This window comes from Haemorhous mexicanus, chromosome 21, assembly GCF_027477595.1.
Source record: "Haemorhous mexicanus isolate bHaeMex1 chromosome 21, bHaeMex1.pri, whole genome shotgun sequence".
Lineage (NCBI taxonomy): Eukaryota > Metazoa > Chordata > Aves > Passeriformes > Fringillidae > Haemorhous > Haemorhous mexicanus.
The window spans coordinates 4,675,132-4,690,138 of NC_082361.1; the positions used below are offsets into that span (position 1 = coordinate 4,675,132).

A 15,007-nucleotide genomic window follows, 5' to 3' on the forward strand; every position below is an offset into this window, starting at 1 on the left:
GGAGCAACCTGGTCAGCTGGAAGGTGTCCCTGCCCGTGGCAGGGTTTAGAACGAGATGAGCTTTAGGGTTCCTTCCAACTCAAACCATTCTGTGATTTCCTCCCCAGGCATTAAACACCCCTCTACACCAGGGCCATGCCAGCCTTCCCTTTTCCACCCCACAGACTTGTGCCACGCTATACTGGAAAGTCCTCAAGATTGCCCAGAAAGGCTGTGGAGTGTCTCACACTGGAGATATTCCCGACCCATTTGGACACAATCCTGCGCCATATGCTCTGCGACGAACCAGTCTGAGCAAGGAGGTTTGACCAGATGACCACTGTCGTCCCTTCCAGCCTGACCCATCCTGCGGTTGTTTCACAAACACTGCAAGGATGTCTCAAACAGCCCTGCCGTATCCCGAGCCGACCCTCCCGGTTTGTCCGACCCACGGTCCCAACCAAGCCTCCCCAAGAACCCATCACCTCTCGCAGCCCAGGCCGAGCCTTCTCCAAGCCCCGTTCCCCTCCGGCTCCAAGCCAAGGCCCCCCGGCCCGAGGGAAACAGCCTGTCCACTCGTCCCCCCGTCGGGCTGCCCTCACAGCCCCGCTCTCGCCGTGCCTCACCTTCATCTCCCGCTCGGGGATCACGTCCATGTCGTCCCCCATGGCGGCCCCGCCGCCCGCGCTCCGCCGGGACAGCCCCGCGCCGCTTCCGCTTCCGCCGGGGCCGCTCTGGCCGCGGCTCTCCCTGCTCTGGGTCCTCCCAGCGGCTCCTCCCCTACCACGGCTGTGCTTAGAAAACCCTCTTTGAACGGAGATTGGAAAATATCTCTGAACCACCGAGTCCGACCTGTGACCGAACACCACCTGTCACCCACAGCACTGAGTGTCGTTCCTTAAACACCTCCAGAGACGGTGCCTCCACTACCCCCCTGGGCAGCCCGTTCCGATCCCTAATCACCCTTTCTGTGCAGAAATTCCTCCCAGTGTCCAACCTAAACCCCCCTGGCGGAGCTTAAGGCTGTGTGCTGTGGCACTAATTTTTTCCACACGTTCTGAGTCGCTGGGAGCCGCAGGACGCCCGTGGCCCACTCCGTCCTGAGGGGAGCGGCCCTGAGGGGACAGACCCGGCTGACAGCGGGGATGGGCTCGGGCTGAACCGGGGATGGGCTCCGGCTGAACCGGGGATGGGCTCGGGCAGAACCGGGGATGGGCTCGGGCAGAACCGGGGATGGGCTCCGGCTGTCCCTGCCGAGCCTGGCAGGCGGCTGCTCCACTCCGGCCACCAGCCCTTGGTGAGCGGCTTTGATGCTTCTCCCCTATCAGTATTGCTGAAGGGCTAAGGAGTCACAGGAACCCCCGAGTTGGAAGGGATTCTCAAGGATCGTTAAATTGAGCTCCTGACCCTGCACAGGATGAGCCCAGAATCCCACCATGTCCCTGAGAGCCATGTCCAAACATCCTGGAGCTCTTGGGGCTGTGCCCATGCCCTGGGGAGCCTGGGCAGTGCCCAGCACCCTCTGGGGGAGAACCTTTTCCTAATTCCAACCTAACCCTACCCTGCCACAGTTTCATGCCTTTCCCTCAGCTAAAATCCTGCTCCCTTGGCGAGGGCTGCAGTGGGAGCACAGGGATGCTCTGGGTCAGCTCCAGTGCAGGGTGCCTGAGCTGCAAACACAGCAGCTCTGTGAGCTGGAGGAGCCTCACTGTGCTCCAGGACCACACAGAAGCAGAATGTGGGGGCTTGATCACATCAGGTCCCCGATTTTGTTACTTGTTCAAGTTTTGAGGGGTTCAGCTCCCACTCAGATCAGCAGCACTCAGCCCTATGGGGACATTTTGAGAAGGGCTCTTTCCAGCTCTAGCAGGTCTTTCTCTTTTCCAGGACCAAAAAGGACAAGGATTTCCACAGAGACAAGCAATGATGGCTTTGGGCAGTGACCTGAACTGCAGCAAACCACATCCAAGTTTCTCTAGTGTAATATGCTACACACAGCCGAGAAAAGCAGGTGCATTCCCAGAGGCTACCAGGCAGCAGAAAGCAGACATGGGGCTGTGATCTCAGGGAAATTCTGTCCTTTTGAGAAACACATGGAAAAAGTGCATGCAGTCATTCCCTGGGAAACCTGGTCTCCCCTTTAGATAATTCACATCAGACAAGAACCTTGGGCAATTGCTTCAAGAGCAGAGAGAATAATGAAAAAACCCTTCCTTCAAGAGAAGCATTGCAAGTGTCTGCTCTCAATAAACAAGTTATTCCTTAAAACAAGCACTGGCACCTGCTTCTTTTTCAGTAAGTCAGAAAAAAGCACCAGCTTTCAGGAGGTGGCCTCTGTATTTTATCACACAAATTCCATGGCTTTCAGTCAGTTATTACAGATAAAGATCAGATCAAGACAGTCCAAACCTATCTCCAGGATCTGTTTAAGGGTTTATATTAACAGACTTGGAAACCAGCTCCCTTAATCTTCAACCAGTCATATGGACCAAACTTCAGAGGAGAAAACAGTAAACACTGACACACTGTGTAGCTTCAAAAGATTTATTTTCAGTCCTTGAACTAGACTGGTGCTGCTTTTGCTCATAATTTTCTCTCTGTTACAGTTTTGGTTTTCACACAAACAGTAGTGAGAATGTTTTTGTTGGTTTTTTAAATTATTTAAAAGTGCAGCCTTTGGCAGGAACAATCAGCCTAGTAGAGTTAATCATCTGTATTTCCTTTAAAAAATGTACTTACTAAACCATGATTTAAAAAAGTTAAAAGCTGTCAAGAACATTTAAGAAAAGAGGAGGGAAAGGCCAAAGAGCAAACACCTGAATTCTAGAAATTGTGTATGGAACAAGAATCACCACAGTACCCAGAGCGTGGATAGCAGTCCCTGCTCATATTCCATACTTACAGCCCTTATTCTGCAGATTTGAGGGCTTATCCATCAGGGAAATGGATAATCCCAGGGGACCAGGCTGGAACACATACAGGGAGGTCTGCAAAAATCAGAGGGACAGAGCAGCTGCCTGAGGACAGATCCTCATCTGCAACTGCTCTGGCCAGGCTCAGTTTGGTCACTCAGCTTCCTTCCACCTGGAGGTTTCACTTGCCCCAGGAATCCTGTGGGGCTGCAGAGGCATCACAGCTTTTTTCTGGACTCCATGGATGGGACAGACAACCACCTGCCCAGAAGTTACACTCCTGGTTGGGCCCAAGTGGTGATTTATCAGGAAGGGGGTCCTCAAGGTGGCATTAACCATCCTCACTTGCAGTGGCTGGTGTTGGACCCCGAGATCTGCCTGCAGGATGAGCCCCCAGAGCAGACAGAAACTGTCCCCACTCCAACAGGCTGTGCAGGCAGATCTCTGTGTCCAAGCACATTCCCACATTCCCCATATGATCAGACAGATGTGGGAGCCTGATTTGCATTTTGGGGAGGTCAGGAGGGGAAGAACTAAGTCCAAAGTAGGAACAGAAGGATGGAGCAGAGAAGGCACTTATTTCTTTGCACCCATGAAGCCGCTCTCAGGGGTTTTGTCCGTGTCTGGCAGCAAGGACCATTAGGAACCTGTCATGACAAGCACAGCTCTGAATCCATAGGCTGGGAACAAAGTAGCTCCTTGTCTGAGAAATGCAGGAAGGGCAGAGGAAAGAGTAAAATCACAGGATATTTTTTGTTCTTTTTGGTCTCACATTACACTTGGTGCTACGGCTTCTGTCTAACAGATCAAGTTGGCTAAGGGATGCAGCAGAAAGACACGAGCTGGGGGTCTCCAGCTTCCCTTGCTGTTCCTCTAAGGCAGGTTAGTTGAAAACTAGGACTGTCCACAGTAAAGAGTAACAAAGCACAGGTAACCTCTGTTACAAACCAGCAAAGCAAACAGTGCCCATTTTACAGCCTGTCCTCTTCAAGGGAGGCTGGCTATGTCTCTCTCTGGAGGTGGACCAGAAGGTTTTCGGTTGCTTTCATTGGCTTTTCCTTCAAACATCATGACCCTGCAAAACACAACAGATATTGCCAATTTTAAAAAAAGCAAACGTATATTTATCCATCATTGGGGGTGGCATTCTCTGCTGAAAAAGAGCATCTGGCTCTCCTACAAAGAGCACTCAGATAACTAACAAAGCAGGGAAAGCCAACAGAGGGCAGTGCTGTCAGGCTGGCTTTTCTAGCAGCTACCGGGAGTGGGTTCCCAAAGTCTCTGCCGGTTTTCTTCTCAGAGCCCAGAGGATTAGCACATTTTATTTAGACAGCCACTTCCGAAATCCCCTGGGCACACACTGCATGCCAAATGCTCCTGATCCGTAAAAGCAAATACCACTCCTGGCCCACCTTGCACATAACCACACAACAGAACATTCAGAAGCCAACACCAAGCAAGCAACAGCAATTACAGCCAGGGGAGAGAGCAAAAACAAGGAGCAAGGCACTGGCTGTAGGAATCTCAAGCATTTTGTAACCACTAGCACTGTCTTCCTCCCTGAGGACTGCAGCTACGCTGGGAATGCCAGCTGCCTCGATGGATCAAAGGGCTGTACTGCTCTTAGGACAAGTTTTACATTTCTGCTCCTGCACTAACGGGTCCAACAGACAATGGGGTGTCTGTTAGCAAGAGAAGGGACCTGTTTGTGAAAGCTGCTGCAGTTGGGAGGAGGGATGGGAGATACAGGACAGGCTGCAGGCTCTGTCTGGTTCTGTGGAGAAAAAGGAGGAGCAGGGATGTCAGAAGTCTGTGTCTGCTTGGAAGAGGAGCATCACAACAGAGACAAAGCACACAGTGGGGAGAATCTGCCAGCAAACATGTCCCAGCTTAGAGAAACCATGTGAGAAGTGGGTGCAAGATTCTTCCTCCCAACCTGCCCAGAAAGCTGGCTGTGTTTCTAAAGCTGCCTTCAAAAAGGGGTAAGGAGGATGGAGAGGATCAGCTCCTATTCATGGCAGTTTCAGACACAAAAGCAGGACCAGCCTCTGAGCTGTGAAAGGAAATGCCAGGCTTCAATGGGATGGAGATGGAGCCAAGCAAGCGTTTGGAAGCCATTTGTTAAAGCAGCACTTTCAGAGCCCTGTTGAGAGGGCAGAGGGGGCCGTGGGAGGCTAGTGCTGGCAGCCTGTATCACAGAAAACCTCTCCCAGCAAGAGCCAGCTGTTTTAAGCATGTGCCCCATCTCCATCCACTGCCCATCCCTCCAAGATCAGGCAGGGAAGGAGCATCCTGCAGGATACAGGAGCCAGCACTACTGGTGCTGGCAGGACCATCATTCACTCAAGTCCTGGCACCACCCACAGGGGAAGTCTGTGTCCCCAAAGCCAGCAGGATCCTCAGAGATGGGAAGAAGTCCTGCAGAGCTGAATGCCTGCACACCCTCAGGAAAGGAGGGGGATGGAGCACATGGGAGGAAGCCTGGTGCTAACACACAGCAGGCAGCTCTGCTGGGAGCATTTGCCACTGCTCAGCCTCACCACAGGCTCATACACCCTCTCATGGCACCATGCAGACTCCCCTGCACAAGGATCCTCGTCTCCCTCCATGAACACTGAGTGTGCACAGCTCAGCTCCACCAGACAGAACAGCCTGTGCTTCCCAGCTTCCCCACAGAGCAGCTCAGGTGCTGTTGCTCTCCCTGACTCCACCCCAGGACACTCACAGTTTCAGCACAGCAGAGCGTTTCCCGAGCATCAAGTTGACAAAGTCCTGGTAGGAGATGGTGTCGCTGACCCCTCCAGTCACCTCAGAGATCATCCTCTTCAGCTCTAGGTGAGTCTTCGGAGCCCCCAGCTTCTCCATCATCCTTTTGACAGACATCAAATCTGCAAGAGTAATCACTGCTGTCAAGGGGTGACCCCACTATGCACAGACCAACCCTAGGGACAGAGCCATGAGTTCCCACCTGAGACCACCTCACCCTGTGGCTGTCAGCATTAAGCTGTTGCCAAAAGCCACAAGAAGCCTTCCAGCACAGCTCACTGCCACTCTGCCCAGTACAGAGCATCACTTCCCAGTTGTGCAGCTCAAGATAAAAGTACCACACACTCAGAGAAGAGGGACAACTCCAAGTGCTCCAGAGACACGTGGGGACAGTGCTCTCTAGCTCGGATTGTGGTGCCAACAATCACAAGGATGGGGAGGAGGGAAGCAACACTGGGGTTAAAGCTGGAGACAAACAAGCTGTGGGGAGCAGACGCCCCTGCCCATCGCCACAGGCCATTTCCTCCCATTGCACTGCTGCCTGCTGAGACCTGCGGGCCCCTTCCCTCCCGGAAGCCCTGAGTCAGCCTCTTCAGCTCAACACAGGCTTCACTTCAGCTGGAAGACTTGTGGAGGAGGGGAACTAGGCAGCAGCCTCCTGGAAGAGCACAGTGCACAAGTGATTACACTTCAGTGTCAGCTCCAGGCCTGCAGGAGGGTGAAACTTTATGTAACTGGTGCTTTCTGAACCCAAAGCAGGGCTGCTCAGCTGAGCCAGACTCACACCCAAGTCCTTTGCTTCCCTCTGCTCCCTTCCTTGCAAAGCAAAGAGCTTCTCTGCACCAGAAGTGCTCATGGATTTATACAGCTCCTGCCTCAAGCCAGGCAAGCCCTAGGATTGTCCAAGTCCTGCAGCTTCCCAGCTCTGAATTCCCAGCTTCCCAGCAGAGGATTGAGAAGAAGGCCTCAGTGGAGAAAAAGGGAGAAGAAAAAAAAGGATTTAGAGCAGAAAGAAGTGGAGGAGATCAACAGAACTTCAGGAGAACAGCATTGAGAAGAGCTTAGATCTTGAAATAGGCAAGGAGAAACTGAGGAAGCTGAGAGGCAGAGGCTGGAGAGCCAAGGAAGCCCCTGGCTGGCAATCAAGATCCAAGCAAGGCTGGACACAGGAAAAGCCCACGAGTTTTCTTCCTCAACACCATGGCTGCAGAGTGAAGCAGCAGATTCAGCAGCAGACAGGCTATGGCTCTTCCAGCCCAGCATCCCTCAGAACCACTCACCAATTTCACCTTGGTTGTTCAGGTCAAACTCCATGTATTTCTCTGGAAGAGACAGAATTAAGTTAGCAGGACTCTAGAGCAGGGGGTGTGCAGGGCTTTGGAGCACTGCCTGCTTACAGCCCTGAAATAAAGCATTTGGTGATAAGATTGATATACTGCTGAATGCAAAGTTCAGAGGGGGAGACCATCTCAAGGCCTGGTTTTAGCACCCTTATCTCAGCTCTAGGGCTCTAGAGTTAAGTTCTCTCTAATTGTGGCTGCTTTTCATTTAAGCTGAAGGAAAACACTGGCATGAGAACAAGGTATCAGCTGGCTATGAACAGCGTTAAAAGGTTTCCAGCCAGAAAAACAAAGCTCTGGAACAGGCTCCCAGAAGGAGTAGCAAGGAAAACAAACCCCTGAGCACTCCCGAGATGAAGCTTGATCGGATTAGAAGGGGGATTAAATGACGCAGTTGCCTGCAATAATGAGGGACAGACTCCACAGTGCTCCCGTCACTGTGCTCCCTCCCAGAGCAGCACCTGCCAGCAGAGATGCTCAAGGACCACATCAAGAGGGTGAAGCCAAGAACATGCCTGGGCACAATGATGCTGGAGCAGGTTGTTTGCCCTTCCAGCCTGCTGTCAAACACTGCTGACTTTAGCAACTCCAGCATTGTCAGAGAGAGGCAGAGCCTGCTCCAGAAGGTCTGGTTAACTTTGCAGGACAAAAACTTGCATGCTGTAACAGGCAGAGCACTGATTTGAGTTAGAAAATTCAGGAATTCAGTCCTGTGCAGTTTCTGCCCTTTGAAGTGGCACACCTGAGCTTCCTACACACCCCCCACCCCTTGATAGCTGTTCCCCATTTAGACTTTAAGCTCTTCAGGCAAGGATTTGTCTGTCTTACAGACCATACAGCTCCTAGCACCACAGGGGGCCCCCATCACCTCAGCTCTACTAAGCAGAAGGAGCAAGATGCCTGCTGGCACCATCCATCTATGCTGAGCTGGAGAAATCACCCTGCAGTGAGCACTCTCTCCCCACAACAGCCTTGGAGGACTCAAATTAACCAAGCCCTTCCAGACTGCTCCTTTGCCCCAGGAAGGAAAATGGAAAAGACCTTTTGCCTCTGCTCCAGGAACACCAGCAGGCATCTGAGCATGAACACAGAAGTGGCAGGCTAATTTAAGGAGCCAAAGGGAAGAGTGGTTATTTCATACAATGGAGTCTTCCCAGGACCTGTGCTTCCAAAGGAAATTGTTGGGTTAACTGGACTGATGGACAGGAGGCAAAGGAATGGCTTGGCATGTCTTCACCTGGGTCTCAGCCCATGGATTACTGCTGCCATGAGCTGACCAGGACAGAATACCAGGGACAGGAAATACTATGTACAAACCAAAGCTATTCATGCTTCAGGCTGGAGTAAATGTCTCCCATCAAGCAACCAATCCTAGAAGAAATCAAGGCTGTAACACACATATTTCGGGGCCAGAGTGATGTTTGATGTAGGACTGCCTCTCCTCACACTCTGCCTCACCAGAATGACCTTGTGCATTTTAACTGCCACCTCCCTCACCAGGGTCAGGCACCTCTGCATATGCCTGGAACACAAACCCTGCTCTGCCATGTCCATGCCCAGCCCATGTTTTCTTTTCTTCTGAGCTGACACTTAGCCAACAGTGCAGAGAACAGAGGCAGCTTTACATCAGCCTCAGCTCACACACTCACATTTCCCTCCCACCCCAGCAGCAGGGATATAGTGGGGCAAAAATCATGCACGGTCCCTCCCTCACAAATATATTTACACAAACACTGCATGGGGGCTCCATCTTTGCCTCCCCCAGGCTGGGAGGGGGAAGTGGGAAGGACAGCAGAGAAGAAATATTCCCCCCATCATCACACAATGAGCTGATTGTTGGGGGAGCTGGAGGAGGCCTTGGAGAGAGGGACAGGCCACGGAGACAAACTCACGAGGCAGCAGGAAGAGATGCCAAAGGCTCTCGTTACAGGGAATTCTGCGCCTGTGACCTACAGTTGCAATGTTTGAAGAGCCCCAATTGTGATGGGAAAAAATAATGTGGGGCTGCAGCCAAAAGCCAAAGCTACACAAAAGGCAACACAAAGAGATCAGGGAGCACAGGAGGCTCCTCTGTGCCCAGCAGTGTAAGGGATCACAAAACGCCAGCCAGCTTCTTCCTTGCTGGATTGCAAAGCCAAAATTCAAAGGGAAATAGCAGACAATTCTGAAATGGAAGCAAGGTCAGGTTTTATTTGGTTAGAGCCAGGCTGAGCACAAGCCTCGAGGCAGTGTGACGCAGGCATGTTTTCCTAACTGCCTTCAGCCACTGCTTGGAAAAAAAGTGGGTACACCAGAATAACCCTGCCAGATCTTGTCCTGTAACCAGTCTGGGGACAAGCTCCAGAGGACTCCAGGCTTTTGAGCTGTTTCTCTTTCCCCTGCCCCAGCAAAAGGCCCAGACCTAAGCCCTAGATCTGCTGACCCACTGGAGTCAGGTTTTGGCCAGAACTAGTCATATCAGTGCTGTGTTCCCTCTGCTGTCAGGGGGCTGGGAAAGGACTAAATAAACTTTTGGAGAGAGAAAGTCCCCAACTCCTCCAGAAAGCAGCTCACACTTCTGCTTTGTGGAATGAGGCCCTCCTACTTAGTAGGAAAAAAAAATATAGAGTCCAGCTATTGCATGGTCCATTATGGCAGTTAGCTTGCTGGGTAACTAGACAGAAACCATCCTCCTTTGCTGCTCCCCAGGGTTTTGCCCACACAGCAGGTTTGTAATAACAGCAGCTGCCAGGCAGCATGTCTGCAGGGTGACAAGTCCCTGCCCTGCAAGCGGGAGAAGCACAAAGGCTTGTGTGGAAAACACCTCTCCAGAGAGTTTCACCAAGTCCCACAAGCAAGGGGGAAGGCATCCATCCCAGCTCAGTCACTTGTATTTGGCAGAGAATCTCAGGCTGGTGAGATCCAAGTGCTGAGGAAAATAATCTGGTTCAGAGCAAACAGTAAGGCTCAAAGGACAGGGCGACCCTCCAGTTCTCACCTTTGAACACTGCCAACTTCTCCTCCAGGTCTTTTTCATTACTGAACTTTGGGTCAGAGAGAAACTCCTAAAACAGAAAAAAAAAAAAAAAAATATCCTGAAGGTTAAAGATGCAAAGGAAAACACCCTACAGGGCACCTCCAAAGGCACTGTTAGCCAGAAGACTCACAATTCCCAGAGAGTCACAGCTGAGCAACAGCACCAGGAGACTTAAAAGTGGGCTGAATCCCTCCACATCTTGTCATTAACATTCCAGTGCAAGGGGAATCCCTCTGATGTCTCAGATTTCCCACCAGCAGCGTGAGGGAGGACTGGATCTCACCTGCCTTTGGAATAACTGCATGAAAGCCCCTGTTCTTGCTCACCCAAGGTTTCAGCTCCCCACATCTCTGCTTAAGCACACTTAGCATGTGGATTGGGCACTTATTTCCAGCAAGGGCTCCTAGTCCTTGCAAAAAGCACTCTTATCTGAGATTTCAAACTCTTAGATAAACTCGGAAGGGTTGCAAATAGAGCAGGCAAAGTTTGCAGAATGTCATATGCCCAAGAGGACGGGTATTTTGGGCTTAGGAATTCTTATACTAAATATCCATTTTCCCCCTCTACCCTGCTGAGGCTGGAGAGGAAGCCCTGAATCACTTCTGGTCACTTGTCCCTAGCCCCACCTCAAAAACCTTCAGATACCCAAGAGAACAGACCACAACATGCACAGCCAGCTTTTCTGCTGTGCCCTGCCAGCAACACTCCCCACAGCTGTGAGCAGCAGGGTCTTGCTCCTGTCCCTGCCCTCCCACACCGCCCAGCTCCAGCCCAGCACAGCTTAATGACTCGATCTGTGTTCAGCAACAACACCACATTCTTCAGTGTAGAAATCATTAACATCTGCACAGCTTATGATGGCCTGTCCAGGACAAACCCCTCGAGGGGTTAGTGGATGGAGGGTTGAGGTTGTTCCCTACTCTGGGAATGTGTTCCTCACCACTGCTCCCCATGCTCATGGGGAAGGCAGGAGCGGGTCACCAAGAGCCTTGCGTGCTGATCACTGTTGGCCATCTTAATCCTGCTCCTGTGCTCTGGGTCACACACACCTGAAGCTGCTCCCTCCTTCCTCACTGGGACAGGGGAGCTTGGACTGCTCAGGGAATCCTCTAACCTTCACTGCCAGTTCACCACTGCTATGGCAAGTCTTTTCCCTGCAGCTGAACTAGGGTTTTGTAGGAAGTCCACTAGGACAGAAGTGACTGCTACTCCCTCCTCCCACCCCAGAAACTCCAGATGGGACACCAGAGATCATGGCCACAAAACCAGTGTGACACTGGCTTCCCTCATCACTATGGTCACTAACTCAAATGGAGAGCTGTGGTGAAAAACAACATTTCCAGTTCCTTCTTTTGCTCTCCTTTGCCAACTCAGTTTCATTTAGCTCAGTTATTTCTACCCAGGGGTATCATTTAGCAGCCAAACACAAAGGGCCCAATTCAGCTTTGAGACCTGGGCCCAGGCAGCAGCAGGAGTCACCAGAGACCAGAGCAGTGTTACCTGCTGCCATCAACACTGAACAGACTCTGGAGAAGGCAAACATCACCAAAAGCCAAAACAGGGCCAAAACAACTCTGGCCACAGCTTCATTCCTGCCCTGCAGGAGCAGCAAGCAGCTTCCCCCTCCCAGCAGGACAGGGGATGTGAGGGCAGAGTACAGTGTCCCTCTGGGAGCAAGAAGCAGCACAGAAATGGTGAAGACTGAAGGTGATGCATCCATACATGATGCCCGAGGGACACATGCCCAGGAGGCCACCAGCCCCTGGCAGCGTGGCATAAGAGCAGCACAGGTGACACTGCACACAGGATTAGGACTCAGTTCCCTTGTGTTTCAACTGGAGGGGGGCTGTAAAGCCCACCAGCACCACAAGTCTGCTCCAGGTGCAAGGAAGCAACAAGGGGCTGTATTTGAAAGGTATTCCACTCTCCACATTGTGTGTGAGCTGGGCTGTGACTGTGATAAGGAAAACACTCACAATGGCACACAGGAATTCAGTCCCCAGGGCCTGTGACTCAAACTCAGAGTGGTTGAAAGTTCCTCCTAGAGCCCTTTGCTAAAGTTCCCATTTTAAGGAGCATGTTCTATTAATAAGAACTGCTTTTTAAAGCCTCTTCCCCCGCTCCTGCCCTGAACAGCCTTTCTTGAGCTGTTGAGAGACTTTTCTAAGCCAATAAACTCAGTCAGACAAGTCCCAGCTACCTGCAAGACAACCTGAGCAAAGCCAGATCCATCCTTACTCCCCAGAAAGGTGACTCCAACTAGCAGACCAAGCTCTGGCTGGGATGTTTAAGTGCTGAATGCCTGCAGGGGCTGGGAAGGGCTGAGGGATGCTGGTGCCTGCCCTTGATGGGAGAGGCACCTGCTCTCTAACAGGCTGAATTCCTTCCCCACAGCACAGCGCATTAGGGGGTAAAACAAGGTTGAAACTAATCTGTGCTGGATTAGACCTGTCACCTTGATGCATGAGGCTGGACAATGTGATTGCATTGCCTGAAAAGAGGGGAACAACCAAGAGGGGAGCCCAGAAGAGTGGTTCAGGCTGGAAGAGAGAAGCCAGCACTAGGACTCAGCTATCCTTCAGCAGCACATGTGCACTCGGTCTACTGCCTGCCAGACCCATATCCCAGAGAGAGCTCTGGGGTAGAAACCAGCCAGGAAAACAGGGCTGGAGGGAGCTAAGTGTTAGGATGAGACAATGAGATTAAGCCTGATAGGAATTTGGCCTGATAGGTTTTATTAGGAGCACTTGACTGTTTTACAGCCTTAGGGCTCTTCAGTGCTGGGGAAACCCCCTCCCTGGCTCCAGCCACAGTATCAGCCCAAGTTTCTGTATCAGCTGTTTGTCAGGGAGGTGTGAGGCTGTTTGCTGCACTCCCCCATTGCCACATCGAGCTGGCAAAGCACAGCAGCGTGGGGGTTGCTGCCCAGAGCACAATGGCTTCTGAGGATCCATGGGCATCTGCCCCCCGTGCTATCTGCAGCTTGGTTTTGAGCTGCTCAAACCCCATCTCGTAGTGCTGAGCCAGCACACAGGGCAGCAAGGATGCAAACAAGCAGCTCTGTCAGTGGGAAGTCACGCAGCTTGTTTCATTTTTGTCACCCAAACCTCAGCCAAAGAAAAGGCCAGAAGTGATGTCAGCTTAGGGGAGAGATAGGGAACCTGTCCCCTGCGTAGGAACAGCCCTAAGCCTTGAGACACAGCAGTGGCACACCCCCAGCATCCCAAGAAGCACAGCTTCCCAGAATCAGTCCTACAGCTCCTACCAGTTTAAGGATTGTGTATCCACCTTGTGCCTGTGTGATGCTGGAGAACAGCTGGAGAAGCAGAAACTGCAGCAGTAGGTACAACACAGTCCCTTGATGCTCAGCCTAAGGGCCAACACCACCTTGGCTAGAAGAGGTATGTTAGATCCAGCTGCACACCTTGCTGCAGGGTGTGCTGTGTGTGCCTTCCAGCTGCAGGTTACACAGCCTCATTTTAACCAAGTGCTCTTATTCTACACCTTATGCCATGACATCTCTTTTTCCACTCTTATTCCGCAGCACATCCTAATTTCTAGTTAATTGAGTAATTTCTAATTACTTAATTCCCTCTCCAGTGACCTAAACTTCACCCCTTCTGTCTCACTGGAGGAGCACTGCTGTCTGGTGGAGCATATTGCCACTTCTCATAGCTTAGTGAATGTGAGGGCAAGGTGAGCCCATCTCCTCCAGGCTCTCATCTTGTACAGCAATTTGATTTCTGCACTTGTAACACCAAGGTGTCACTAACTGAAGGAGCTTCTAAGAAGTGCTAAAAATCCCAGCACTGTTTGCTTCAAGGTTAAAACCTTCTTTTCACCCTCAGAACTGCTCTCAGCTGGGAGGGATGCCAACAGAACTGCCCCCACAACCATGCCAAGCAATGGACGGGGTAAGCCTGGAGCTCGGGGAAAGGACCTTGCCTGACCCTGGCATGAAGGGCCCGAAGCCCAGTGCACTTTGCACTAATCCAGGAGGTTCCATTCCCCCTGCCCGAGGCTTGTGGGACGTCCAACCATCCTGGGCAACCCGCTGTAATGAAAAGCTAGGAAGGCTGGAGTCAGCTCTGAGCAGCAGAAACTTCTCATTCCGGGAAGAAAACGTCGAAGCGCTCGATACAGCAGAGAGGAGGCTGAAATCCTCCAGGAGAACAATAGTCCCTATTCTTGCCGGAGCACGTTCCTAAAGGGAATTTCATAGCAGTCAGCCCCCGGGCGCCCACCAGCCCGCTCGGACCTGCCGATGTGCGATGCACGGGGACGAAAAAGCCGCCTGAGAGGGCAATACCAGCGGATGGAGAGCGATCCCCGCAGAAACCCCGCTTCCTCCTCCGGCCGGATCCCCTCCCCAAAGGGGTTTGGGCAGAGGGGTCGCCAGCTCCTCCTGCACCCACCGCCCCCCTCCTCCTCTTCCTCTTGCTCCGCCCGCCCCCGCCGCAGCCCCCTCCCCACTCCCCGCGGGGTCGGGTCGGGAGGCGGCCCCAGCCCCACCTTGTTGATCTCGTCCAGCCGCCCGTCCTGCGGGGCCCTCCGCAGCCCCCCGCCGCTCGGCCGGCGCGGAGCCGCCATCGCACCGAGCCACCCGCGCCCGCCGCCGCCTTAAATAGGGGCGGGCAGGGCCGGGCCGGGCCCTCCGCCCCTAACCCATTCCCCGCCCCAGCGGGCGGTGGCGGAGCCCGCATCGCCCCGCGCCGGGAGGGCAGCGAGGTACCCGCGGAGGGTTCGAGGTGCCCGAGCACGGGAGGAGGCGCCGCCGGCTCTGGGCTTCCCGCAAGAGGGAAGGGACCGGCTCCCTCCGCCCGCACCGCCCGCCGGGCGCGACTCCGCGACATCGGGGATCGCTCCGGAGCTGCCCTGGGAGCGGCATCGCCCCGCCGGTACCGGCGGCAGAGCGACAGGAGCGGGATGGTCTCAGCCGCTTCCAGGCGCTGGACTAAGCCTGGAGTGCGAGCAGCGGGAAAAGGGATGGGCGG

The 15,007-nt window shown here is 53.0% G+C and overlaps 2 protein-coding genes across 3 annotated transcripts in view; both read right to left on the reverse strand.

Moving 5' to 3' along the window:
• Nucleotides 1–756, reverse strand: part of NUP214 (nucleoporin 214) — a 38,608-nt gene extending 37,852 nt beyond the window's left edge. For both annotated transcript variants that reach the window (XM_059864940.1, XM_059864939.1), the window contains exon 1: nucleotides 606–756. In XM_059864940.1, coding sequence (XP_059720923.1) covers nucleotides 606–647 — 42 coding nt within the window. In that variant the 5' untranslated portion in view covers nucleotides 648–756. The remainder of the gene's footprint in view (nucleotides 1–605) is intronic.
• A 1,753-nt stretch (nucleotides 757–2,509) lies between these two features.
• Nucleotides 2,510–14,677, reverse strand: AIF1L (allograft inflammatory factor 1 like). The gene is made up of 5 exons (XM_059865012.1): nucleotides 14,526–14,677; nucleotides 9,975–10,041; nucleotides 6,938–6,979; nucleotides 5,617–5,779; nucleotides 2,510–3,966 (listed from the first exon to the last, which is right to left on the reverse strand). Exons 1-5 carry the CDS (start codon nucleotides 14,601–14,603, stop codon nucleotides 3,879–3,881), a joined length of 438 nt encoding a protein of 145 aa, XP_059720995.1. The 5' UTR covers nucleotides 14,604–14,677; the 3' UTR covers nucleotides 2,510–3,878.
• Nucleotides 14,678–15,007: the final 330 nt, after the last annotated feature.

Coding starts and splice junctions, on each gene's coding strand:
- AIF1L (XM_059865012.1), bottom strand. CDS start 14,603: ATGGCGGCTCCGCGCCGGCCGAGCGGCGGGGGGCTGCGGAGGGCCCCG. Junction 10,042..14,525: donor GGCTGGACGAGATCAACAAG/GTGGGGCTGGGG, acceptor TTTCTGTTTTAG/GAGTTTCTCTCTGACCCAAA. Junction 6,980..9,974: donor GAAGTTGGCAGTGTTCAAAG/GTGAGAACTGGA, acceptor TGTCTCTTCCAG/AGAAATACATGGAGTTTGAC.